Below are 26854 nucleotides of genomic sequence, written 5' to 3'. Positions count from 1 at the left end.
TATAGTGTTTATTTCAAAGTATTCTAACGTGGTACAGAGATAGTAGAAGGATCTGCAGTTTGCAGGGTGGTGGTTTGGGTCAGATGGACATGTCTGCTTCTAGAGCAGGCTTTGGTTCTTGGCTGGGATGGACTGGGGGAATTACTCCCTCCTTGCTGGGTGCGCAATTCTCCTGCTGTTCTCTGCCCTGTCTCCTTCCCCTCAAGAGCTGTGGCCCCTTTTCTCTGAAATCACCATCTCCTAATTCCTCTGAGTCTTTCCAGGCTCAGGTTTGTTCTAATGGTGATCTCCCAGTGAGAACACCCAGGACAAGCAGAGCTTGTAGCAGGTTATTATGGGAAAACCCAAGAGCTGGCTTTGTGCTCTGGAAGTCTTTTGCCTTCTTTTACACCAGCTTTTTACCTTATTCATAGGGCAGATCACATCTGTTTCACCTCTCCGGTTGGTTTTCGGGGGTTTTCCAGTTGGTCAGGACACGTTCCAGACCAGAGCTGGGCCAGTTGTGATGCGCTTGGCAGTGGCACCAGGGAGATAAAGGATCTGAAGCAGGATTCACACAGGTCATGTGTGAATGCAGTCTCTGACACGTGGAATTTAGTTAAGCTGTGTTATGAATCTAACTGTAAACAATCTCGGCAACAGAAATGTCTGTGCATAATGTATGCTTATCTCCAGAGCTTTAAAGAGTGACTCCTTAAACATGGGTGGAACTCGAAGGATACAGGCACCCACTTTGTCTCCATGGACTGTGAACTCATTCATTCCAAATGGGCCTATTTTCCTGGTAATTCTGTATGTGGAAGAGAGTATGTATTTAGCAACAGCAGTAAGTATGAGTTGGCTGAGACTGACTTTCCCCATTCTGGGTCGCTTTGAGGATTCTGGCATTAATGCTGCTGCTGCTGTCTCTGAACTGGTGGTGTTTATGCAAACTCCAAGCAGTGCTGTAGGTTTGTAATACCACTTAGGGGCAGTTAATGGAGGCTTGTGATTCATGGGGAAAAACTTAATGTCATTTGCCAAAAAACACCCCAGCCAACCCAGAGGTTTCTTTATCCAGTATTATAGTGACATAAACCTCTAGAGAAATTCCAGTAGCTCTAACCAGGAGTTGAATGGAGAGCAGTCAAAAGCAGGGAAAAGGAAAACCCTTGCATTTTGCTGCTGTTGATGAGTTTCTGATGAGACAAAGCAGCACACTCGGGGAATCCCCAAACAGACTGGTAGAGGCCAGGAGCTGTCCCATTAAGTTAAATTTCTCTTGTGTCGGAACTAGATGATCTCAGGAAGCTGTGTCACGTGTCCCTGTACTTCTACAGTGGGTCACCATGTGTTTGTTTTCACATGAATGAACTATGTTGAGCATTCAGCAAATAATATGATTTGTGAACAAAGGTAAAGGCAGGTAAGATGCAGCAGTGTTGTTCTGTTGTCCAGATGAATTGATGTAGATGGATACAGTCCATACCAGCCTTGGCTTCAAAGCAGTACTTAAGCTGGATTCTTCCTGGGGACATCCGTCCATCTGGGTCTGCTTCTAAGATCTGAGCCCTACCATCATTTTGGGTGTGCCATTGCATTGTGAAAATTTATACTTTAGATTCGTTTATACATATATGAGTTACATAGCAAGAAAAAATAGAACATTGTCTTTAAAAGGCTCAGTGAACAAAAAAAATACCATCTCAGTGAAAAAGGTTTTCCTTAACATTTGTCCTCTAAATACTATCTGGCTATTCGGGCAAAACATTGATTTTTCTCAATTCTCTGTTTTAAACAATTTTTTTCTTTTTTTTTTCCCTGAGAAGTGACATTTATTGAGTTTACTGAAAAAGCAGGCCATTCTCAGTTAGTTTTTTCTAAGCCACACCTTTAGCAGCAGTGTACTACAGTGTCTTCTGCCAGCAGTTTGCACAAATTTGTGGTTCATCCTAAATAAAACTAAGATAGGATGAATATATTTGGAGAGCTTGGTCTCCCCCCAATTCATTCTGTTGCCTTTCTACTATAGAATTTGGGCCTTTTTTTCTACTCAGAAGTGCTGTCCTCAGCTTCAGCACAAATTGGTTTACAGTGAAGAATTCACTGATAGGAGAACATCTGGCATATCCAAGTGTGTAGGGATGATCAAAGTGAAAGATGTAGCAGGATATGTCTCTCGACATTTCAGTCCAAAGGAGCAGAGCCAGTGGCTCCCTCACTTACAAAGATTCCAATTTTGAATCTTTAATGAGATCCTCCCTGGTGTGTGTTTGAGTCTGGGAGAGTTTGGTATGTGAACAGTCATTGTCCAGTTCAAAGCTGGTCATGCAAAACATCCCTGATCACCTTTGTTACAAATGAGTGCTGAGCTGAGGGTTTCATACAACCATAAAAACCATAACTCTCAAAAAAACGGCTGCTCTGTAGCTCTGTGCAACCTGCAGTCTGGTTGGAGGGGTTGAATTTAAACTGTACACGGATAAATGCTGGAGCAAATATGAAGGAGTCTGGGTACTTCTAAGAAGCACTGCATTCAGCAAACACGTGCCGATGAATTCACCTCCTCAGCTGTGGTATAGATGTGTAGAGAAGGAGAGACCAGGTGTGCACAACCCTAGGATTTTCCGCATGAGAGTGCCTGGGTGGAGCCCCAGCCCAAGCAGGATTGAGAATACCTTGTGGGGTGTTCCTAGAAAAGACTGGCAGGAACTGTTCAGTCAACAATCAGTGAGAGAAGTGGGTGAGACAGATCCGTTGTTCCTCAGAAAAAGCAGGGCTTGGTCAGAGAGAATTGCTGTGTGTGGCCCATGGCAGGTGAGGCTCCATGGGGAACTATGGTAGAGCAGCACCTGCTGCTTTATAGTGTCCCCAGAGAGTTTTTCCCCAGTGTCCCCAGCTGGTCTGACAAGAGGACTCCACACTTTGATTATGAATCTTTTTCAAACCAGACTCCCCTTTCACTGGAATTTGCTTCAATCTCGTGCAATGTAATTTCCATCTTAAATTCCCTGAGTTTCTGAAATAACAAAAGAGTGAATTTTTGGAAGCTATCAGCCTTGACTGCTGTATTGAAGAACTTGAGAATGTTAGTTACAAAGGTTCAAATATTAAATTATGAATAAAACAAACCTCTCTGTGATTTATGAAATTGCTGTTGGTTCATGACTTGAATAGTTTGAAGTGGTAAATGATGCTGCAAGAAACATTGACTGTTATTCTGGTTGGTGTATTTAAAAACATAAATATTTATTAAGAAATTTATTCCCACTTACAAAATACTTTCTTTTTGTAAGTCACCTGTAATACGGTTTTTGATTCTGGTGGACATGGTTCCAGTCACTGATGTGGTATTTTTCTGTTTTTCAGTTACACCAGCAGAGTTGTTTCCAATGGACTGAAGGCACAAATTAATAATCCAGAACTGAAAGTCAGAGGATTGGACCCACTCATCAACAATTTAATTGAAAAACTTCAGCACTTTAATCAAGTAAGTAATTTTCCAAGATAAAAGCATTTTATCATGCAGCTGAAGGTAAAATCTCTTAAGTGGTACTGCTCATCATATTCCATCTTCCAGGATTATAGGCCTGAAGTAGCTATGGTGTGTGTGGATTTGTACAAAAGGCAGCTGAAGATTCCGTTGTCCCAGCTGGGTTGTGAACTCCAGCGAGGCAGAGTGACTTCCCTTGAAGTTGCTCCCTAGCTGTTGATGAACTGTCCTATAGCCCACAGCCCCAGGAGCACGGAGGAACTCCTGCTCCCCACAGTTCACACGGAGCCTGGGACTGCAGGCAGGCCATTCTGGTGCCTTTAGGAGTCCTGGGATACTCCTGGGTTGGAGGACTATCCTTTGTTTGTGCAGCTTCCTGCTCTTCAGTGATGGAGATACAAACAGATCAAACCCAAAATGAGTCTGTAAGGGCATGACAATGGAATTACAGGGAATGCTGAAGTCAGGACGGAGGGTGCTCCAAGATGAATTAACCTTGTGCCTTGGAAAACATTTCCTTGACAGGCCTTTTTCTCAAGCCCCTCAGTCCAAAAGGAAAGATAACCTTCCAATGGGTTTTTCAGAGATGTGATTAACCTGTGTCTGCCTCTGGCATGTATTTGGGTCCCTCAGATGCAGTTGGCATTCCTGGTGCTCCTGACATCTTCCAAAGCTGAATGTGTGATCCTCCTGCTAAGCACAGCTCTTTGTGAGCTCTAAAGCAGCGCCAGTCCAAGCGAGCTGGAGCGAACAGATTTAACAGAGATTGATTTTCATTTAGAGCAGGTGTGTTTTCTTGTCAGCCTGGAAGAATGCTTACAGCAGTGTGTTCACAGCAGAGGTGTTTGCACATCAGTCTGCTCGTCATCTTTCACCATTAAAAGCGATGGAGCATGGGGTTATAAATAGTAGGAAACCCACCCTTGTGGGTGGGGTGTGCAGAAAGAAGAATAATCTGCACAGGTAAAACTGAGAAGGAATTTCTTAGTCAGGATGTGGGAGGTTGTTAAGGCTATGGCTGTGCCTGGGAGTCAGGGATTCATCTACTTGCTTTTGAAAAAGTCCAATCCTCCCTTACCTCTCATCAACCAACGGTGGTAAATCCATAATCTAAGCAGTAACTGTGTTTTTGTTAAATCTTGCTTGGCTCTAATGTTTTTCTCCTGTTCTGAAGGCTGCAGTTTAGGGATTCTTTGTATCACACCCTTTGATTTAACTCACCATGGGGGATTACAGCAACCAGTCTGGTGCAGTACTCAATATTACAATGAAATAGACATTATGTGGTCAGATTGATGAAAAGGATAATTCATTATTTATCATAGTCTTTGCATGTTATAAAGTAGAGTGTTAATTTACTTTATAAATATTAGATATATCTATCTGTGTAATAGTCCTCTATAAACACTGACAATAGGAAATAGTTAGAAATAGATTAAATTAAAAGTAGTTGCATATTGGAAATTCTATTTCTTTGTCTGCTGTAGAAAAATAAAAATCTGCCTGGTCTGAGCTGCATACCAATTTTCTTAAGTTACATACATTTTAAAAACAGCTTTTAAAAGCACTTTTTAGCCAGAAGAATAAAATCCAGCTCTTGGCTCTAAGTTGGAAGTGTTGCTTTCTGGTGCTTCTAACTCTGTGTTAGGAGAATATCATCATTAAGTAAATGCAACTCCCACCAGATTGAGGTGCTTAGCAATAATGGATTCCAAGGGTGAAGGATTAAACAGAATACTGATTATGGCCCTAAGATGGTTCGTTCTTAAGTACTTAGAATAATATAAAATCCTTTGATCATAATTTTAGTAAGATTTCTTTGGAGATCAAAGCATCAAAGAAGTTGCTAAATATCTAAGGCTTTCACATACAACATCAAACACATGTAGCTGTTTTCTACTTCTTGGATTTTTGTTTCAGTTGTGATATTATTGTACAAATAAAAACTGACACTGAGAAGCCGATTAAATCAGGAGTTTAAAGTGTCATCAATAGGGTGTGTAGACTGTAGAGTTGTACAGAATTCCATTACTAATTTTATGGACAAATTGATTTTTTTCATAAAAATATATTTTAAAAATTTTTTTTAGCAATGTGTGGGGTGAAATTTAAACACTGCTAAAATAAGGTGTTGTCTTTGTATCTTCTTAAGCACTTCACATTTGCAGCACTGTTTGGAGCAGTACTTGCACACTGTGCACACAGAAGCAATCCCAGAGGGGCGGGAAGCCTGGGGAGCAGAGAGCAAAGCAGTGCCCAGAATGTGCATCATACGGGATTCGGTGTGTCTGGGCCCCAGCAATCTTCTACAACTTAAGTAATATTGCTAAACTATCCAGAAGAAAGCATATTCTTGGATAAGAGAAAGGTGTGATGAAATTTTTAAAGGAATAACATTTTTGTCTCAAGAAAACGAGCTCCAGCTGTGCTGCATCTTTCCCTCAGGGAGCTTGGACCTGTTGGCTTTCAGTCTCTCCCTCTGTTTTGCAAAGGTGTTTGAAATCAGAATAACCTGCTGCTGGCTCAGTTTGCTGAGGTTGGAGAGTGCTGTCAACTACAGCTACGTTCAAATCAACAGGATTAATTTTCCTAAAAGATTTGCCTTAGCTCAGCAACTCTTAATGATTTCTGGATCAAATCTAATCGCTGCTGTCTGTGATAGTTTCTTCTCTGCCTTCTTCTTCCACTGCTGGAGCCCAGCTCCTCCTCATCCCTGAGCAGCCTCAGCTGCAGCTGGGCCAGCAGGGTTTGGCCACTGTGAGCAGGAGAGGCGTGGCACTGGCCAGGCAGAAGTGGCAAACAATTCCCTCATTCAAATCCCAGCCTGACAGGCTTTGGTGTACAGCAGCCCTTTCTTTGTTAGCTCCATATTACAACTTGTCCACAAAGGTAAAAGACCTAATAACTTCATTGATCTTAAATCCTGTGGATGTGAACAAAGCTGTTGTCCTGCTCTTGCTCTAGTTGGTGCATCCTAGCTCCAGCATGTTACAAATAATCTGTATGCAAGGCATCTTCCATTTCTGCTGTCATTTAGGCTGAAATGCCAGTTTGTTGGAGATTATAGCAGCTCCTCATTTTTTTTTCATCTGGGACTTAAATCCTCACCACATAGTTGTTGTTTTTTTATAAAATGATTATGCAAATAGCAGGCTATTTTATATCCACTTGGCAAAGCTGAAAGTAAAGTGAAATTTAGAGAATATTATTCAACGATTACTGTTATTTGCATCCCTGACAGATAAGGTGGTTGAAGGGTTTATTGTAGTGGCTGATTCACATATCAATAGAGGTACTGAACTACAATTTATGGTAACTTTTAGTAATGCAGAAACAGATCAAGTGAAGTCCCAGGTGTATTTGGAAAAAATAGCAGAAATAACATCTTTTCCTCCCTCTTTTTTATGAATAGAACAGATGGGAACCCAAACTGCTGGTAAACACAAAAATCACCCATTGCAACTTCTTTGAGTACTACTTCTTGCCACAAAATCACACTTAAATGTTTTAATGTTTTTCTTCAGCTTAATGCTTTTCGTAGTTCAAATTAAAATGGTTCTTAGGCCAAGGTTAAAAATCCTCAAGGATCAATTGCTCTAAAAAGAAATGAGAATGCTGGGAAAAGTGTGACTATACCTTTACTAGCAGAGAGGTATCAACATTCTCAAAGGATTATAATTCAATAAGTATTATACAAGTTTGACTTATTTGGTTTTTGTCAGCCTAAATCTACTCTTGACAGGTTTTGTGAATCAGTGTGTTTTGCTGTTGTCAGAGATGAATGCTTAGGGCATGGCTGTAGTTCAAGACACTGCAATAACCTAGTGCAGAAAATAAGAGTAATGTCAAAGCAAATCTTCCTGAATGGGGACCCATGTATTTTATTTTTTTTTCTCTGCCAAAGTCTCATGGATCTGCCAGCTGAACTAAGAAATGCATGTAAGTTAATTCCTTTTCAGACTTCTATACAGAGGATTCCATTAGAGCCGAGTTCAAAGCAACAGCACTGAGATGTTTCATACCAATACTATGAGCCAGCCATAATTTAATCCTGAAAGTGAATTTAGTTGAGTTATACAATAGGGAATAATACAATAAATAATTTAAATAGTACTTAATTTAAAAGTGTGTATTTTTTTAGACATCTATAAAATTTATTACATTGTAGAGTTTTTAATGAGATATGAGTGGAGACAAGTTGGTTTGATTTTTAGCCAGAGTTGTAGCTGACTTGGAGTAGGATTCAGAATTTTCTGTTCTTCGTTTCATCCAGTGAAAGCAAGGAAGGAAAGGCAGTCACCTGAGAAAGACTGTTGCTTTCCTACTTCTATCCCCTGGTATTTCAAAGCCCCAGTAGGCTTAGAGGTAACACTGCTTGTCCCCCCCATTCCTCTCCAAACCAGCCCTGTCACTCTCACAAAAAAGGACATTTTCACCCTGCTCAGCCAGTGAAAGCTGCTCAGAATACAGCAGAGATGTAAGTTCTCCAGGGCAGCTTTTCCACACTCTGGGGCAGAGAAGCCTCAAAGATGAATCTTGCCTCGGCTTGTCTGCAGCCCAGGTAAAAGGGACATTTTCACTGAAGCAAACACCTGTGCAGCTGTGATGGTCCTTTTTGAATTCACATCACTGTGTAGGCATTAACAGCCCTCACCACCCTTGTCTCCTAAAGCAAACAGCAGTGATAATTTAATTAATACCACAGTTACTGGCTGATTAATAAACAGCACCAAGACAGGCATATACTAGAATAAAATAAAGATAGAATTAATGAAGCCTGAAACAATTATGTTTAAGATCTTGTGAAGACCAGGAAAGACCAAATGAACTATATGGTTTTGTTTTCTTCTATTTCCTGCCCTGCTGTATAAAAATTGTTCACCCTTATAAGTCAAACTGTCACTTCAGATTACTTCATCAGTTACACAAAGTTTTTCATCCTGTTTTTTGGGGGTTTTTTTCCAAAATGTTTGTTCTTAATAGATTCATCGGTAGTTTTTCTTCTCCCCTGATAAGTCAAACATGTCTTTGCTCCCAGATAGAGATTGTGAATGCTCAGGTCTGAGATAAGTTATGATCTTTTTCATAATCCATATGCAATGAAACAATTCATCCCAATGCTTGAAACAATCCAGCTTACTCAAAGACTGAGAATAATCTTTCTCAGTGTGGTCTCTTCTATATGGTTTTCTGTTTCTTAGGAAATATATATGTATTTATATATGTATACAAGCAGAGCAGATGACAGTGATTCAGTCACTGAGCTGTTCATCTGGAGATGTTGGATCTCCTCATTCAGGGCTGGGCAGCTCCAACCTGTGGTTTTCTTCTCTCCAATCCTCTTAGATTTTAAAAAGGAAAGTAGTTTGGAAGCTCTAACCTTCGTTCTGTTGTGGCACTAAAACTCCTGTCAAACCCAGAAGTTTGTCTATGAATCAGAACAGGAGAGTTCTTTCTAGTCCAGCACACTGAAAAAACATCACTGGATCACTGTTTTATGGGCAGCTGTGTTAACATTGTAATTTGTTGCTAATGGAGGTATATATCATCCCTGGCTGAAATCAGTGAACTTTTGCTGGTCTGAGGTCTGCAGGTTATCTGTTTGGTTTTGTTAAATATAGTGACTTGAGACATAATTAAATAATTTTCATTAGAATTGAGAAATTGAGAAAGTACCTCTTCCTGGTACTAGAACCAGCATCAGGATTTCAGTTGAAACAGTAATGTGAAATACTGGCTCCACTAAAGTAGAATTTAGCATTTTAAAACAAGACAAATCTAAATCTCAGTGTAAATCCAGCATATCTTATTATATGCTAGCAAATATATAATGCTAAAATGGCCTTTTATTATTCATGTGTTGTGTCTCACAGTGTGCTGTGCTATTTGTCTTGCAAGCCTTCTCAGAAATTATTTGCCCAGATGGACCATTGTATGTGTTTTGTTTTGCTCATTGCAGGAAATTAGTCTTAATAAATCAAAATCACATCTTGAATCACAGTAGTGACTTGAGCCAAGTGGGGGAGAGGAGGGCAGAGCTGCTGTTTCAATCTAGAGCTGAGCCAAAGCATTTCACGTACAGAAAAACCCAGCTTGAAGAGTCTTATTCTAAAAAAAATAAATATGGGGTCTGTCTCTTGGTATGGGTGCCCAGTTCTTCTTGCAGCTGTTAAGTGCAACCTGAGCCCTGGAAGTGTTTTGGATGCTCTGGTGGAATTACTGAGGAGAGGATGGTGGAGGGATCTGCTGTGACCTGACCAGGGGAAGGTGGGAACATGAGGGCTGGAGTGAGCACCCCAGGCCAGGCAGAGATGCGAGCATGAGGCATCTGGGGCATGAGGGAGAACTGGCAGGTTTTGGAGCGTGGGATTGCTGCCCAGGGCAGGGAGGCAGCCAAAAGGAAGCTTTTCCACCACTAATGGAGATGCTTTGGTTTCTTGCCACCCCACAAGCAATGCATCACTCTGGTAACTGCTCTCTCTGTGGTGTGGGGTGCTAACCAAAGTCTGCTGTGTTAGTGTTCAACGACTGCTAGGAATTGTTACTGCTCTTGACCAGCACTGCCCCTTCCTGCGGGTCACAGAGGGGAGGACACATGGAGCTGGCCTATTGGTTTGGATGGTAATTGGTATTTTTATAGACAGAAAGTCAGCAGTCATCGTTGAATTAATTAACTGAAATTACAAATTCTCTTTTATGTAAATACTTCTTTTGTTCTTTTAACCATATTTTTCTGATCACTCTGGTAATTGTGAGTTACGTACATTGTTCAAGTAATTATCATTAGAAGTGTGATCATGGTATTTACTTTTGATCTAATTCCTGAAGTACAATAACATGCTTATTTTTGGAGGTGGTAAGTTTAGCATAATAGGAAAGGAAAGCAGAGATTTATTGTTTTCTTTAGGGTAAAGGTCTTCAAACAATTGATTGATCATTGTCCAAAAGCAAGAAAAGGGTCATTTTCCTCTCTTTCTGTTCCACTACTGAAGGGAGCAGACAGGCAGAAAAAACAGCGTAAGAGAATAGGACTAAAGGCCATCTAAACCCCAGAATTTTTCTGTAAAGCTCAAGTGGAGCTGTACTGCTGGTGACAAGTGGATTAATGAATACTAAATACTGAAGTATTCATCCACTTACCAGCTAAAGCAAACAGTGTGGTTCCAGCAATAATTTGGGTTGTGTTGTACCACAACTTGATGAATCAGACCTGGACTGGAGAAGCACTGGAGAAGCCCCAGCTCAGGTGTCCCTCTGAAAGGTTTCCATTACCTGGATGCCCAATGTTGCTGCCCAGTGCCAGCCTCAGAAGCTCCCTGCACAACCCAGCAGCTCAGGAGCAGGTCATGGACAGCACCTGCAGCCCTCTGATTTGTGTTGCTTAACTGTGACAGCTTCATGTGAGTTGTTTCTTACTTGTCTGCCCAGGCAAGCACTCTTTCAATCCATCTCCTCAGTGTAACTGCAGTGTGTAGGGAGTTAAAACCTGTGGGTGTGTGGTGCCATGTGTGTTCATGTGATCAGTTATGTACTTCTTGGAGAGCAAAGGAAGAGGTAATGGTGTGAGGTGAGGTTGTCCACACTTTCCAGTGTCCCCCTGTGTGGTCTCTGAAGGAGAAAATAGGGCCATGAGCAAGGTAGAGGAATTCTTGATCTACCTTGCTCTTCTTCAGTGTCTACTGCCTTACACTTGGAATTTAGAAAGCAAGCCTGTATACTGGAGAGAGGCCATGTCAGGAAGAGCTTTTCTCTTCTGCTAAGGGAAACATTCACAAGTAATGAGTAAATAGGAAAGACTAAAGGAAACAATCTTTGTTTCAGGCAGAACCACTGCTGTGAAACAGCATTATTTGTCAATCTAAAGAAATTCAGTCTTAAAATAGGCCTGTTTTGCTTCTGACACTCTTGCACTGTTTTGGTGTTGTGCACAGTACTTGTAAAGGTTTGAGTATATTACATCTCACACAGCCCTTAGCCAGGCTGAGAGGAGTTCACCAAAGTGAGAATCGATCCTAGGTTATCAGACTTGTTTTCCCCATCTCTTGATGAGTTCCTCTGCCAAGTTGGAATCAAAAAAGCAAGATGTGTGTAGGTGCATCAACCCAATTAGTAAAATCAAAAAATGCCAGTTTGGCACGATCACTGTTGCTACTGCTCTTTTATCAAAAGCATGGTGCAATTCTGTAATGGCCACAGACCTCCTTGAGCTTCATTTCAGTGTGTTCCCCAAAACAAGGGGCATCTCAGTGTTCTGGGTGCTGAGCAGGATGGTTGGCTGGGCTCTGCTACTGCAGGGAGGTCCCGTCCTGCCCTCTGCCCACAGGCAGGCTTGGGAGGCCATCCTGACATGGAGACATCTCTCCTCAAGTGTAGTTATTCGTGCTTCTCCAGGGAAACACTCCTCCATCAGTAGCATTAATTCTGTGTGGCTGACATCCTGTTTTCTCTCATTTCACTCATGAGAATTCCCACAATGAGCTTCCCATCAGATACCAGAGGCTGAGTGTTACCTGCCAGCCTTACCTGCCTGCTGGCTAGCACTAAATGCAAGAGAACCATCTAGTAGGGAGTATCACTTCTCTTTATAACTGTTTGTTTCTTATTTTTGTCTCCTTGCTTTTGTGTCAAGACTTGGAGATTTGCAAAGAACATGAGTTCAGCTAATACAAAAAGGTTTAGTAGGAATTTTACAAACCTTACCACACTCTAGTTTTCACACTCTGTTACTTTTAGGAGCATATAGCTAGTCTTTAACTTCCTTACTTTTTTACTGGCCTTTCTTACCCATATTGAAATGTTTTGTTTCTGAAAATCAGCCTCGTTTGAGTCCATTTTAAAATAATTTGGTTAGTTTTATTATTTAAAGGCACAATAAACTGAGTGTATCAGCTGATTTCATTCTACTCCAGACAGTCTGTGCAGTTTGCTCCTAACTCAATTCAGTCCTGTGCAGGTACAAGGCCAGCATGTGGGCTGAAGAGGAAAACGTAGCAAGGAATGTCTTTGGTCATAGGAGACTATGGCATAGTTTTCCATAAACAGTGTTCTATCTGAATAGTTAGAAATCATGAAAATCAGCCCTTCCTCAGACTTCAGTAGAAGTCTAGGTCCCAGCCAGCATTGTATGGGCTGGCTTACATGGTGCTTAAATGACAAAATGCAGAGACCCCCACAGAGCACTGATGGGAACGGCTGTCATGTAATAGTCAGTTGAGATTAAAGACTTTTTTTTCAAAGTGCATTAGCAATAAAACTATTTTTAGAGGCATATATTTTAATTCTGAGTCTTCTATCATCTTGTACCAGCATTTACCAGACTGTAAAAGTTACTACAGAGTAGTAGATAATTTGAGATTGGAAGGAACAGTCTGGAGACAATCCAGCCTTCTGTTGAAAGCAGGGCTTTAGATTAGGTTATCCAAGGCCCTGTAAAAACAGGTCCTGCATAATTCCAGAGGGAGAGGTTCTATCTCTTCCCTGGTGCCCCTCTGCTTTGTGTTTACTTGCTTATCTCTATGAAAATAAGTACACTAGTCTTAAATGCCTCAGTTCTTCCTGTTTATTGTGTGTATAGGGTTCGGCTTGAATTCAAGGACAATAAGTCTTGGGCACAGAATAGGCATTTTATACCTTTATACACTGAAATATGTTCTAGTGTATAAAGCAGGAGCATTTATGTGACTCAATAGTGGGATACCTGGAAGTTCCTGCTTCCTGTAGGAAAACATCCAAAGGAAATGACAACCAAAGCAAACAGTATGTCTCCGTACCTTGCATGAAGCAGATTCCTGTTGCAAGTCCAACCTGCCTGGATTCCCTCCAGCAAGGTGGACATAAATAAATGGAGAGTACTGATTAAGCAGCAGCAACCTCATTTTCAGAGCACAGAATTTGCATACACTGGCGGGTTGGAAGAAAATTTACTGTGCACATGGTGCTGGGAAAAGCCTGGGGTATTACAGCGAGAAGCCATTTGCTCATTACTGTGCTTTTGAATAGCAATGAGGTGTGTGTGTAAGAGCCTGTGTGCCACAGCTCTGGTGGGTTTGCAGACATCTCTGCCTCCTGAACACAAATGGGACTTCTACCTTTGATTGTGATTTCATGGTGGAAAATGCTGCTTAAAGATTTGAGCTCTGTAGTCCTGAAAACGTCCAGGCCCTCAGTTTCTATGCCCCTAACCACCTCAGGCTTTGGCTAGCTGAAGTGTCTTGCATTGCAAATATGATTTATTTACTATGCACTGTTCAGTGACACCTCCAATCTATCCTGCTTCCTGGGACTGTATGCATTTTAAATGAGATAATACATTTATTTCATTTGCCTTTTTGCTGCATCTGAAATGAGCCTGTGCCTCAGTGCAGTTATGTGGGACTGGGTCTATTTGGGGCTGAGTATTCCCAGTCCCAGATGTCATGGATGAACTTGTCATTATGCAGAACAGCCACCCAGGAGACCACTGAGTTCCTTCAGAGATGGGGAGCCTTAGTGTTGCCTTAACACCAATAGCAAAGTGAGAAATGAGAGGCAGTGAATAAGACAGTGCCACTTCACGTGTAGAAATTGCACACCTCCATCACAGTTTTGTCAGGCTGGCTTTTGAGCTGTGCAGAGACACCAGGTGTCACTCTGGAGGAAAGTCAGCCTTTCCTCAGGGAGGAAAGATGAGTCTGTTACCACATAAATCTCACACAAGTGCTTCCCCCATCCCAAAGGTTTGACAGCTGCCAGTGTTCAGTAAGCATGAGCCTCTCACAGACAAATGCAGAAGGTACCTGCCATGTTGCAAGGCGGCTGTGGAGTTCTCTGCCTCTTGCAGCAACTGAGAGCTCTCAAGAAGTTTATGTAGAAACGTTGGTGAGTGTTTGCAAAAGGTAACATTGGTCTAGTAAAGCAAACAAGACCCAGCATGTGTAACCATGCTCAAGCCCGGAATCAATCTTTACCTGTGTCCCTAACTTTAAAGATGTAAATAGTTCCACTGGCTATTCACACTGTGTGTAATTACAATTATATGCCTGCTCAGAAATAAAAAGAGACGCAGGGCTTGTGAGCCTTCTGAAGTTTTACTCTTGGTGTATTTGTTGGAGCAGATGCTTTCTTTGAGAGGATAAATGTAAATCTTGGGGCTTTTACTCCATCACCCTTCTCCATTAACAATAAAGGGAATCTGGGGAGGGTCCTTTGGCAAGGCTCACAGTAACCTGTGCCAGCCCACTCTCATTCAACCCCCGCAGTTTCCTCCTCATCAGAAGCCTTTATTCAGCATGGCATTTAAACACACAGCTCACTCAGCCATCCTGTGTCAGTGTGTGAAGAAATGTTTGCATTACTGATGCTGAGTGTGCTCCTGCCCAAGTGTTTGTGTGTGTCAGGCTCATGGGAGTGTGCAAACCACATCACACAGACACCCCCAGAGAGACAGGTAACAGGCTTGAATTGTTTTGAAGCAGCCACAACGTGTCCTCAGTCTTACACAGTTTGGTCATATCTGAAGATGAATTTAAGTTGGCCACATGATTTTAACATATGTAACTAAAAGAAAAAAAACCTGATGTACACAATCTGTTGTTTCCAACATTTAGAAAAGGTTTCCAGCTCTAATTTATTAATAATTCTGATATGGAAGATTTTTTTTCTATGTGATGAGGACTTTTTCAGAGTTATAAAATATGTCTGATAACCAATTGCAGTGGATTCAAGTGATAGTCAAATTTGAACAGAGCTTTTAATAGCCAGAAGCAAATAACTAGAATGTAGCCTGCTGATAAGGAAGCACAGAGTGTTTTGAATGCTGCCGTATGTCCAGATGCAAGTAATCAGCCTTGCAAACAGAATCAGAAAGTGCTCAGCACCGTTTCAGGGCTATGTCTTATTTGCTTTCAGGACCTATAAGAGGAGTCTCTCACGGCAGTTTTTCAAAGTGACATGTTCATGGGAGTGAACTGGAGACAAACAATGTCATTATTGGATAACATAATGAAATATGGCTTGTGCTTCACTGCAGTAAAATGACACTGAGCCATATTTGATGTGGCATTTGGAATAAGAGAATCTAATAATATTGAATGGATTTCAGAAGGGTAAATGGAAAGCTTGAGATTTGTCTTAGGCCTTATAATTGGGGCTGGATGAAGTCATAAAGAGAGGGGAGAGGGCCGGGGGCTGTGGCAAGCTGCAGGCACTTTGAACCCCTTGATGAAGCTGACCATTTGTGCCAGTCCCTCAAATAAAAGTTTAATGTTTAAGAGCTGTGTTGCATGAAGTTCTAGTCTCAAGGGTAATTCTGAGTCATGCAGCACCATACAGAAGTTCTAACTGAGGTGTATAAAATTAATCACTTTGAGTATTAAAGTTTAATTTTGGACTTCAGTTAGAGTGTTTATGAACCATATGAAGCAATATTATACTTCCTTATTATAAAGATTATTTCAGTTATTGGTTAAAATACTTTTTGAGGGTTTTTTTGTCTAGCTTTGCTAATCACTTCCTAGCACTTGGTAGACTACAAATTGCACACCAGTAATCAGCCATATAGATACTTTGTGTGTTGTTAATATGATATATTAACTAATAATCCAAACAAAATACAATAAATTGCTATTTAATTCTGAGACGGTCAAGCAGAACTAAATATATTGCATTACTTTGAAAATGTGAATAATTTCTTTTGGAAATAAGAAGTTTCTCTTTAGCTTCTAAGCGTAATGGTAAAAGCCAGAAAGTCATGAGTGCACATTCAGGAAACGGGGTTAGCTGGTCATAAACCATCTCAGGTCAGTGGCAAAGGAAAAGCACTTTACAATTTCAAAGGCAGCAAAAGTAAGAAAAGAAAAATACTGAAGAGAATGAAGGAGAAATTACGATATGTAAAATTCAATAAGGAAAGCTAAATGGTGCAATGTAAAACCTGTGACAGCTAGGGCCCAGGACAGCAAGAAAGTCCCTTATTTAATAAGGAGGCAAAAAGTAGCTCTGTGCAACATATCAATTCTAGAAAAGGTTTTGAAATTTTTGGGCTCTGTTCTTTTAGGCAGCCCAAGCTGTCCTGCCTGTCGGCTCACCAGCCTGCTCCTCCAGCAGCATTTGAAAGTGATGGAGTCCAACCACATTTCCACAGCCGGTTTTAGCTGGCAGGAGGTTTCTCTCCTTGCCCATTCCTCCTGTTTCAAAAGGTTTTGGACTGCACTGACACATTAGCACATATTGCAGCTTGATTCCTGAGAAAAGATTCTTGGAAGAAATGCCTGAGAGTCATGCACTCTGAGCATGTGAACAGGGGCAAAGGATGCAGGGCATTGTGTTCTGCTTGGGAATTTCCTGAGTACAGACTTTCAGCCGAGACTCTGGCCTGGTGCTGTTTTGATTAACTGAGAACAGGTTTATGTTTGGATGCTTTTTTTTATCAGTTCAGGCAGGGAAAAACTTGAATGACTGTAATCTGGGGTGAGCTAAAATAGTTCTATATGAGCTGTCAAGCTGGAGTTAAACCGGTGAGCAGGAGGTAAAGCGTGTGCAGTTGCTGTGCTGCCTGCTGTTAGGCTCTGGCAATTTCAGAGAGTTCATATGATCAAATACATTAGTTCCTTCTGGCTGGTACACAGAGGAACAATAAGATCATTTGCTGGAACCTCAAATCCAAGGAAATTTTGGTCTGTGGAGAATACCTGAGGAGATTGGTTGCATCCCAGGGCAGATTTCAGCCACATTTTTTATAGGGGATTAGAAGGTAGCCTAAAAGAGAAAGTCTGGCCTGGTCTCTATTGATATTGTGGTTCTGGGTGTCAGAGAGCGTTCCCAGGGTGATCTAACTGTGGAGTAAAAATGGCTGTGGACAGACTGTAGAGAATAAGAGGAGGCACTGGTTCTCTCCTATTCTCATTTTTTCTCTCTCCCTTCTTCTCAATCCCTGCTGTAAATGAAATGTTTAATTTTGCCCATGGTAAGTGGGTGACAGGAGCAGGGTGGAGCAGAAGCCCCATGTGTGTTAAGCAGCCCATCTGCCTGTGGGGGTGTGGGTGAGCCCGTGGACATGCTTCTCCAGGGAAGATTCAAGTGCGCGGAGGATGCAGTTTGGGGATGTGGTAATTCACTGCAAACCCCAGAATTCAGGTCAGTCTCAGCATCCCTCTGTTCTGGTTGTATCAGCCATTCAAAGTGGTCAATAATAGGAATTTAGCCGAGTTGAAACCTCAGCGTGTGTCAGAGGGAAGAGCAGTAAGAGGGAGATTTAGCAAATTCACAGTTAGTCCCTGGCTTCTGCCTTGGATTTGGGTTAAACCCTTGACAACAACAGCCACAAGCCCATAACAGTTACATTGCTGCAGTTAAATCAGCCAAGTTTCTCCCACCATTTTGGAAGCCCTGTAAGAGAGGTGGGAGAAAGCAGTGTTAGTCTGGCTCCTGAAGAAAAAATACATTGATTTCTTAAAGAACACAAAATCCTGAAAATTCAAACATGCTGTATTTTCATGTTCCAGTCTAGGACTAAACAGAAAATAGCAACATGAGTCCTGACAACATGAGGAACTGAGGTTGAATTTTGTCTTTTTCCTCCCAGTCCCTCCCTCACCCCAAAATGCTCATTAGCACCTGCAGATCTGCAGTGCTTGGTGGCAGTTAAGTCTGTGATTTTAGGGTGCTGTTCCTCACTGTGGCTTTATACAGAGTTTTAGATGAGACAGAAATCAGATTAAATATCTCCAACAGCTTGAACAGGCTTCCATCATATCTGGACTTTGGTGGCTTTCAGAGAGGCTGTCAGCTGTAATCTGCTGTGTTGGCATCTGTGTATGTGTATATATGTATGGGTATAGCTTTGAGCATCACGGATTGAAAACAGCAGAATCAAAAGCTGCTTGCTCAGTTGGATGCTCACATGCCATTGCAAACTGTCAGTAGGTGGTTACCTGTGGCTGTCACACTGAGAGAATTTTTTTTCTCCCTTCGTCTCTGAATGAAGACAAGTGGCTGGTTATCCACAAAGTACCTTTTTCGATCATCTGCTATGCTTATTTCTCACACAGAGGGTTCACTCTGGACAGCAGCATCTCCCATATGAATCCTCTAGGCCCACTGCAGTTCCATGGTTGGTACTTTATCCTTAAAAAGCATCTTATACCTTCTACCCTGCCCTCTGCTCATCTTCATGTATAGTTTATAATAACTATTACTTGAAATTCTAGGCAAGACAACATCCTCTCTTTAGGGTTTCTAAGCTCATTGAGGGTTTTGGCTGGATGTCACCTTTTGGAGCACTGCTCTAACGTGAGACAAAAGTCTGAGCTGCATCTGATGGCGTTGCTCAGGTTCATTTGTTGCCAGGGTAATTTAGCTCCTAAGACAGAGGTCAGAAATGCCTGTTCATGTTTTTAGATTAAAACATGACTTCCCAAACCTAATTTTGCTATGGCTTTGTGGACCTGTATCTGTAGGAGACACAGGACTGTACATGACTGTACAGGCAGATAGGTTTTGGCTCAAAGCTGCCCTTTGTACATGGACTAGGAGAGGGTAACTCCCTCCAGCACCTCCAAAGCAGCAGCTGAGTTCTGGGTGTTTCTTTGTGAATACTGTTTGAATTAATACACAAAGTGCTCTGCACATCCCAATGGAAAGACCCAGTATAACTGGTCTTATGGCATTTTAATATAATTTAGTGGATATTTTCAATCTACAAGCAAGAATTTATGTTGTTGAGTGTTTTGGGATGCCAAGTTTCTACACGCTTCTGTAACTTTAAATTTTACCCTTGCAAAGTGTGACCTTCACAAGGGTGCAGGTCTGAAAAGGATTTTCTGTCCTTGAGATCTATATTTTTCAGGTCTTTTGGGAGTTTTTGTAGACACACTCATTGTTCTGGATTCTTTTAATTAAAAAAATATCGAGAGCTGCCCATTAATTCCTTGCTATTCTCTGTTGGCCTGCCCTATCCGATATTCATTGTGCAGTAAGATTGTACTATTTAAATTCAGATCTGTGCTGCATCCTTGGAGCTGGTTCCTCTCCAAAAATGAGAATTACGTGGCTAATTTTGTGTGGTATCTTTAAATAGAGGCATCTTGCCGCTCATTATTTTCTTTGAAGATAAAGGTTGCCTTCCATCTCTGCTCAGATTGTAAGGGTATAACTTCAGGCAGATGAGTGTCTTTCAAAGGGTTGGGTGGTTAGATTGTTTTGTTGGGTTTTTTTCCTCTCACCATTGCAGAAAATGTCAGATTGTTGCTGCTGTTAGAAAGCGGATAATCTTCTATAGTTGCAAATTCTTTGTGTTCTTTTAATAAAAATTGAAAAAGCTGGAAAGAGGAGAAATGGTTGCATCAGAAATAACAGGGAAAGTTCACTGGTCAAAATGCTGCTCCCATGCCATATCCATGTGTCAGAAGCTCAAGTGTTTCTTCTGGAAGCCAGGGCATAGGCCTGGGAAGTCTTTGCAGCAGATGCCCAGACTGGAGCGTAGGGGAACTTCCCTTCACTCCTGGTCATGCCTTGTAAGCAGTGGGTGAAGCCTGAGAACTGCAGGGATTGCAATTTGTCCCCTCCATGGGACTGGCATCCAGGTGCAGGGAGGGTCAGCACGCCCTGCTCAGCATCAGGGAGTGAGCAGGTTGGTACATTGCTCATCCTCCCAGAAACTCTTGAACCTGTCAGTTCACCTGTTTCAGCCTCAAAAAAAAAAAAAAATTGAGACCATGGAAGTTGGAGAATAGGTGTTTGGAGAATGAGATCCTGTTCAGTGCCCTGCTAACACAGAGGCTGAAAGGCTGGCAGGGTGGGCTGTGTTTTATATCCCAAAGAATCCACATTAAGGGGAAGGAATGAGGAGGTCTTCACATGGCTCCACTGCGAGAAGAGCCTCACTCAGGTCTCCTGCTTGAATACAGGTGAGGTACTCCAGCCATGAACACAAAACCAAAGGTACTCAGGCTGCATTCTGCTTCCCACAGAACATCTTGTTCCATTTGTGCCTGTGTGTTCAGCTGGGCTTTCCCTGTTACACTCGGCAGTTTGGTGAACAAAAATGTGGATAAACTTGGCTGTTTTCTGGGCTAGAGAGTGAGAACAGTTAAACTCCTGTCAAATATGTAAACTCTACGTGCCTGTTCTTACCCTTTCCAGGCATTGCTTTCTGCTGTCTCTTCTGGGGGAGTGTAGATTGATCTGCAGCCCGAAACACTGAAGATTTGAGTGTTGGTTTTTGTATTTGCATAACTAACACAGTAATGAATAAGAATTGTTAAGAGCTTCACTTCCTTGAAAGGAAAATGTTATCTCTGTATTTTTCATAGCAGAATTTGACTTTCTCACATAGTGTACAGTAGCCTAATACATGATCTTGGACCATTATGAGGTAATGGCTACGTGCTGAAAGTTAATGTCATTTCAGAAAGGCCTTGCTGTGCTGAGAACTGCACATTCCTACTGTTTCCAGAAACTCTAAATTAACAGCTCAGGAGGGAATTCTCCCTTGGATGTCACCTTTAAGTTTCTGTGCTTTTCTGTGAATTGTTCATTTTATTGAACACATTAGACCGTAAGTTATTATATTGTATAATTGAGGGGTGATGTCATACATTTGACAGCTGTCAGTCACGTGTCGTGTTTTTTGGACTGAAGGACTCTGAATTATTAATGTTTCAGATGCCACAGAGCCTCTTTAATGCTTCATATGCAAGAGAGCTTTGTTAGAGAACTCTCAAAAATATAGCTACTGTTTTTCACATAAACCAGCAACGTGGCAATAATTAGCAGTGACAGATGATTACTATACACACTGAAAATGATCTTCAGAAAGCCAATCCCATGTAAGTGCAGTTCCCAGCTTAAAATAAAGGAAAGCTGAGGTGTTCAGGCAGGCGGGAAAATGACCAAAGAAACCCAACAGAAATCCCCCCCAAGCTTTCAGCTTGTGATCAAGAAACCAGTTACTGTAGCCTGTAACTTTTGGGACAGATTTGTCCAACAAATTGTGCAAAATTGCAACTTTTGAAGAAGCCCAAAATGGGAAGAAGGGGAATGTGTCTGAAGCAGCCTTCAAAATCTAAGCAAATATATCTGTTTGCCAGTCAAAACATGATTGTTTCTGTAAGTTCATGTGCCTGATATTTGGATGCATCCACCTGAACACTGATTTAATGGCTGGAGAATAGAATAGAAACCCGTTCATTCCACAGGGTTTTCATGAGGGAGTTTGTCACTGTACAGAGCCAGAGCAAGCCTCTGGTGGGGAACATGATTCCTGAGCCTCCAGTCCTCCTTGCAGGCTGGCTCCTGGTCAGTGGGGGCAGACTTTGCTGTCTGGCAGGGCAGCTCTGGCTGGGATTCAGTGGTGTGGCATATCCACATCCCGGCCTGGGAAGCTGTGATGGGCTCTGGGAAAACTCTGTCTCTGTTTGGAGGAAGTAATCACTTGGTCTCTCAGGTCTCCTTAACACTCCTTAATCTGTGGCTGTAGCAAATCCATGAAGTCAGCGAAGTAACTCAGGGCTAAATTAGGAGTAAGATCAGGGCATGAGAACAATTTTGGTTCTGGAAAATAGCTCAAAAAGTGCCTCCTTTCTACACAACTAATAAGAGATATCAAGATACCCACTGTAATCACGGTTTAACTGGAAGCTGTATGTACATGACACGTTGCTTCATAACATGATATACTGAAAAATTCAGAATTCACAAAAGTTGCACTCTGATTTTCTTGTGCCATTTTTTTGAACATGTCTCTGGATACTTAAATAGAGGCTTAGGACACGTAGATGCTAGAGCTCAAAACCAAATGCTGGTAGTTTGAACTTGTTTGGGTTTAGAATTCCATTTCTTTAGAGAAGAGTTGTTCTGACTCATGCTGAAAATCAGAGCCGTGTATTTGATAGATAGATAAATATGAAAGAAAACAAAGAAAAGAAAGAGAGCGAAAGAGGAGAGAAACAAAGAAAATTCAAGCCTGCTGTAATTACATTTTGGGTGTTGCTGACATTTGACAAGTTTGCCTATTGCAGATTAATGGCAAAGGTAAAGAGTTGGAGAAGAGGCAAAAGGTTACCCATAAAGAAAAGAAGAAAATAAAGAAACAAAAAACCTTTTCAAGGAGGGGAAAAGCTCTAAGTTTTGATGGATGAACTGCCAAAGTTTCAGGAGTTCACATTGCTGAACATGCCCGGGTTGGGAATGCACGTAGGAACTGTCCACTGTGTTTGCACCCACAGCCCTCTATTAGGAGTCTTGTGTAAACAGGTTTCCTCATGAAGTTTCAATACCTCTGTTTCTGACAATGATCCAGCAGGGGGAAATGCCAAGGAAGCAATGGGAACACGTGTTACCTGCATCTATGTGTTTGGTCCTCCCAAGATTTTCGGCTTCCTTCACATTTTTGGGAATCATTTGCCACTTGCCAGTGGAACAGGGGCTCTTTTCAGGATGCAGTGGTATTGAAGCCTTATATTTAAACCTGTTTCAAAGATTATATTCATTGTTTGTCCTAGGAAAAGGAAATGCTTCAGAGAAATATATAGTTCTGTTAAAAAGGGGGGTTCCTTCCTTTTTGTTTGGTAGCTGTTGTTTCATTAATCATTCAGTGCCAAGCCTTTGCACAGAGCATTGAGTGCCAGCTCCCATTGCCATGTGGAAGTGGAAGGAGCCTCTCTGTGTAAAGGCCCTGAAATCTCTTTTCACGTCCCACAGAGAGGAGAAAAGTCATGTCACTGAAATAGTGTTTTCTTCTTACTCTGTGTTCTGTGGGAGAGGGGGAAGGGTCAAGAACTCCCTGCTGGCCTTGCCTAAGGAGAGACACATGTCCTACATTAAGTTGTACAAGGTACTTTTAAATGTATTGTATGGAAGGTGTGTAAACTGGTATGGAAAGGGAGGGGGAGAAAATGTAAAGCCTCAGTTGAAGCAGTTTCATGCTTTGAAGATTGTGCTGTCAGATGGTAAATGCTGTTAAGTGTAAACAAAGAAGACTCTCTAATTATAATTTTGCTAATCCAGACAGAAATAGTTGATCTTTCCCAGTCCCTGAGAAAGGCTGAATAGGTTAGTAGTGAAATTTCTCATCATCACTGCTCATGATTATTATTACAAAATATTCCATAGGAGCTTGCTGAGGCTGAGCTTCTAACAGCCCGTTTACTACCAAGGTGATCAAATAAGGCTAGGAACTCCATAGCCTGACTTTTTTTATAAAAGTCCGTTTATTTCATCATGAGCATCTCTCTCAGCATTCAGCTTGAGGAAGGCAGCCTTACAGGAATTGGGGAAGTCAAATGGAAGCCAAGGATGATTCTGTGGCAGAGATGGAGAAGTTTTCAGGGTGGATATAGAAGACAAATGAGAACTCAGTTTTAATTTCCATCTTGGAGACAAACCCCTGGTGTTCCCAAGGACATGTCTGTCTTTCACAGTATTTCTTACTTGGTAACAGACAGACAGTCCCTTCCTCCTGTGGTGTTCTAAGGGTGAGTGATTGTGCAAGACCAGCTGTTGTGTGGAAGGAGAACTGGAAATGCTCAGGCTGTCCTGCTGATGGGGCTGCTCAGAGCACCAGCTGTCAGATCTGAGCAGGGGCTGGGGACTGAGCACAGGATTCCTTCCTGCCACTATCCCGAATCTCCCACCACACTGGAATTAGGCTGAACATGTCACAGCCTCACTGGGAGTGAGTATAAATTGATGGTATCCTCAGGTCTCCTGGGAGCAAGGAACATGACATGAACGTGATGGAAGTATAGCTTCCTTCCTTCCCCCGGGGTGCTGGGGATGAGACTGTCAGTGTTCACGGGCAGAATACTGTAGCAACAAGGCAGTAGAGGTTTCTAAGGCTGAAACCTGAAACATATTGAAAGGGAAACCAGATTTCATGGGAGTTTGAGTGTCTCTGCTTGGGCAAAATGGGGTTTTTCTAAGTTTATTGAAAGGGTCATCAAATACATCTCACTTTGGTCTTACTGAAGGCTTTTGTAAAAAGTAAGTTGGACAAAAAGCTATAATCAAAAAAAATTGAGAGTAAATAGAGAATTACGAATCATCATTTTTCGCAGGAGTATCATTAGATCACCTGTTGGAAATGCAGGTGAAGTAAGGGATAATGGTCATTGGAAAGACAGCTGCCTTTGTTTCTGGGTTAGAAAGCAGTAGTGGACATTGTGATGGATGAGGAACACTGGACTGGAAAGATGAGAGAACATATGTTTCATAGAAATCACCTTTTCTTTGCCAGCATTTCTGACCTTGCAAAATTCTAAGCTTTCCTTGAAAACTGGGAATTAGAGGAGTGACTGCAACTTCCTAGTTCACAGTGCAGTATGGTTCCCTCTGGACCACTTGAGGGAGGGGACTCTTTGTACTAATTATACTGTCTTCTACTATTTTGTAATCCCATTGTTTCAAAATGTTTCTTCTAAAGAAAATTTATTTCAAAATACAGATTTATTTAGAGAAAAGTGTCCCCTAGAAATGAGCAAACTTGCTGCCAGTTCAAGATTTTTCTTCATCTCACTTTCCTCATAACAATGATAAATTCAGCAACAATTAAAAGCAGAATTTTTTTTTTTTTTTTTTAAATGGTACAGGTAGAACAATGCTGTACAATGGCTATTCTGTGTACACAACATATTTTTAGCACTAGAATATATTTTAAAAGACTCACTGAGATTCTTCTGTGCTGTCTATACCTGAAAAAACTGAAGGGCATCTGTCAGGATAATATAATGGATAGATAGTGATAATTAATGCTTGTTGCAAGAAACATGCTAAAATGAAGAACTTAAGCAAAAACATTGTGATCTCCTTTTTTCTTCTAGGTGGATAGAAAGTAGAAATAAATGAACCATATCTTTGAAATGCCATTCAAAGCTATTTATTTTGTACAACGTCTGTTTATCAGGTGGAAGCATCTCATAGTGCTTTGGACAATGGGAGTATATGTTTGCAAATAAATTTTGTTAGCATCAGGAGGACAGATCTCATTCATTATCCAGACAAATATTAATGAAGCTTGATAATGGTAACTGAATTCATTATTACACAGAATCTGTTCTTTAAAACGTACTTTTGATTTACTTTTCTCAACTAGCTTTTTCTTAACTAGCTTCAGGATTTATAATAATGGATTCACAGAATATTTTTTATGTTCTGAACATTTTACCTTGGTGAATAGTCCAACACCTGCCCAGGTGGGTGATCTCAGCCTGCAGTGAGGTGTGTAGCCTGCCTTAGTGCTGCTCCAGCTGGCACCTCCAGGGCTGCTTTGGTGTGCAGGGGAGGATCAGGAGCTCTCTGTGGCCCTGGCAGGAGCTGGGTGACCTGAAGGTTGCCCTGCAGTGCCTCAGAACTCTGTTAAAGCCCTTTTATGCATGTCTGGATGGGGACCTGGGACCGACTGACAACTATCTCAGGGTCAGAGGTTAATTCCAACTGGCAGTCCTTTGCTCCTCCAGAGGCTTTAGTATAGCAAAGAAATTGGTGCTCTCTCTTACTCCCTTTAATCAAGGCTGCTTCCATACAAATGGATCCTGGGTGGGGAAGCTCAGCTTTGTACAGCTGTACCCGGAAAGGCACATTCTGCTTCACACAGGAGTTCTGCTGAAGCTGTTGCTGATTGCAGTGCAGGAAACAGAGCCTGGAATTTCATAGCCTTTTAAAATCAACACACTGCAGTTGATAATGCAACATTCAGGATATTTTAGCTGACAGATTAAATTGCAGTGTAGAGCAAACTGGGTAGTACTTGAAATACGCTGATTTACTCTTCACCAGCAGAGCCCGTTAATTCCTGTGGGGTCCAAGGTGTTCCAGCTGTGGTGTACCTACTGGAGGGGATTTTATCATCGTGTGCTGTTTATTGTTGTCACTCTCCCTGTTCACAGCAGAACCTGAGTTACTTAAGATTTTAATTAGATGTAACAGTAATGTAGAAGCATAAACTCAGTAACTGTATTTACATGTATTACACCTTCACTTCAGTTGTGATTGTGTTTTATGAGGTACCCTAAGAAAACAGGAGCCAAGACAAGTCTGGCTAGAAGGAAATGCAGAGCAAAGCTGATCTATATGTTCTTGCTTAGGTGATTTCTAATGGCTGTGTCAGATACATCTATCTCAGGTAATTGCATATCCCTTTTAAAGTATCTGTACAAAGAAGGGCTCTGCTCATTGGTTCTGTTGTTTTCTAGGCCTGGTTGGAAGGAAGATGCTTCATTCCATTCTTTTCAGCAAAGGACTTAAAATAATCTAATTTTTATCAGTGGCTAGAGGTGGGATGTAACATCTGCTTAACAGTAAAGGAGATTGAAGACTGAAGTGCTTCAATGCTAATTCATTGCCTGATCCAGGTAGCCTTAAAAACCTACATGGATTTCCAAGGACGTTTGATCCTAGGTGTGTTATCTA

At 41.6% G+C, this 26854-nt stretch overlaps 1 protein-coding gene across 4 annotated transcripts in view; it reads left to right on the top strand.

The window, feature by feature from the left end:
• The window catches only part of LOC116448664 (glypican-5-like), a 338454-nt gene that overhangs the window by 187948 nt on the left and 123652 nt on the right, over positions 1 to 26854 (top strand). For all 4 annotated transcript variants that reach the window (XM_032119434.1, XM_032119433.1, XM_032119431.1 and 1 more), the window contains one exon: positions 3349 to 3469. In XM_032119434.1, coding sequence (XP_031975325.1) covers positions 3349 to 3469 — 121 coding nt within the window. The remainder of the gene's footprint in view (positions 1 to 3348; positions 3470 to 26854) is intronic.

The sequence above is a fragment of the Corvus moneduloides genome, chromosome 10 (genome assembly GCF_009650955.1).
Source record: "Corvus moneduloides isolate bCorMon1 chromosome 10, bCorMon1.pri, whole genome shotgun sequence".
NCBI classification, from domain to species: Eukaryota; Metazoa; Chordata; class Aves; order Passeriformes; family Corvidae; genus Corvus; species Corvus moneduloides.
Note: the sequence above shows the minus strand (reverse complement) of the source record. Positions and strands in the feature narration are given on the sequence as shown.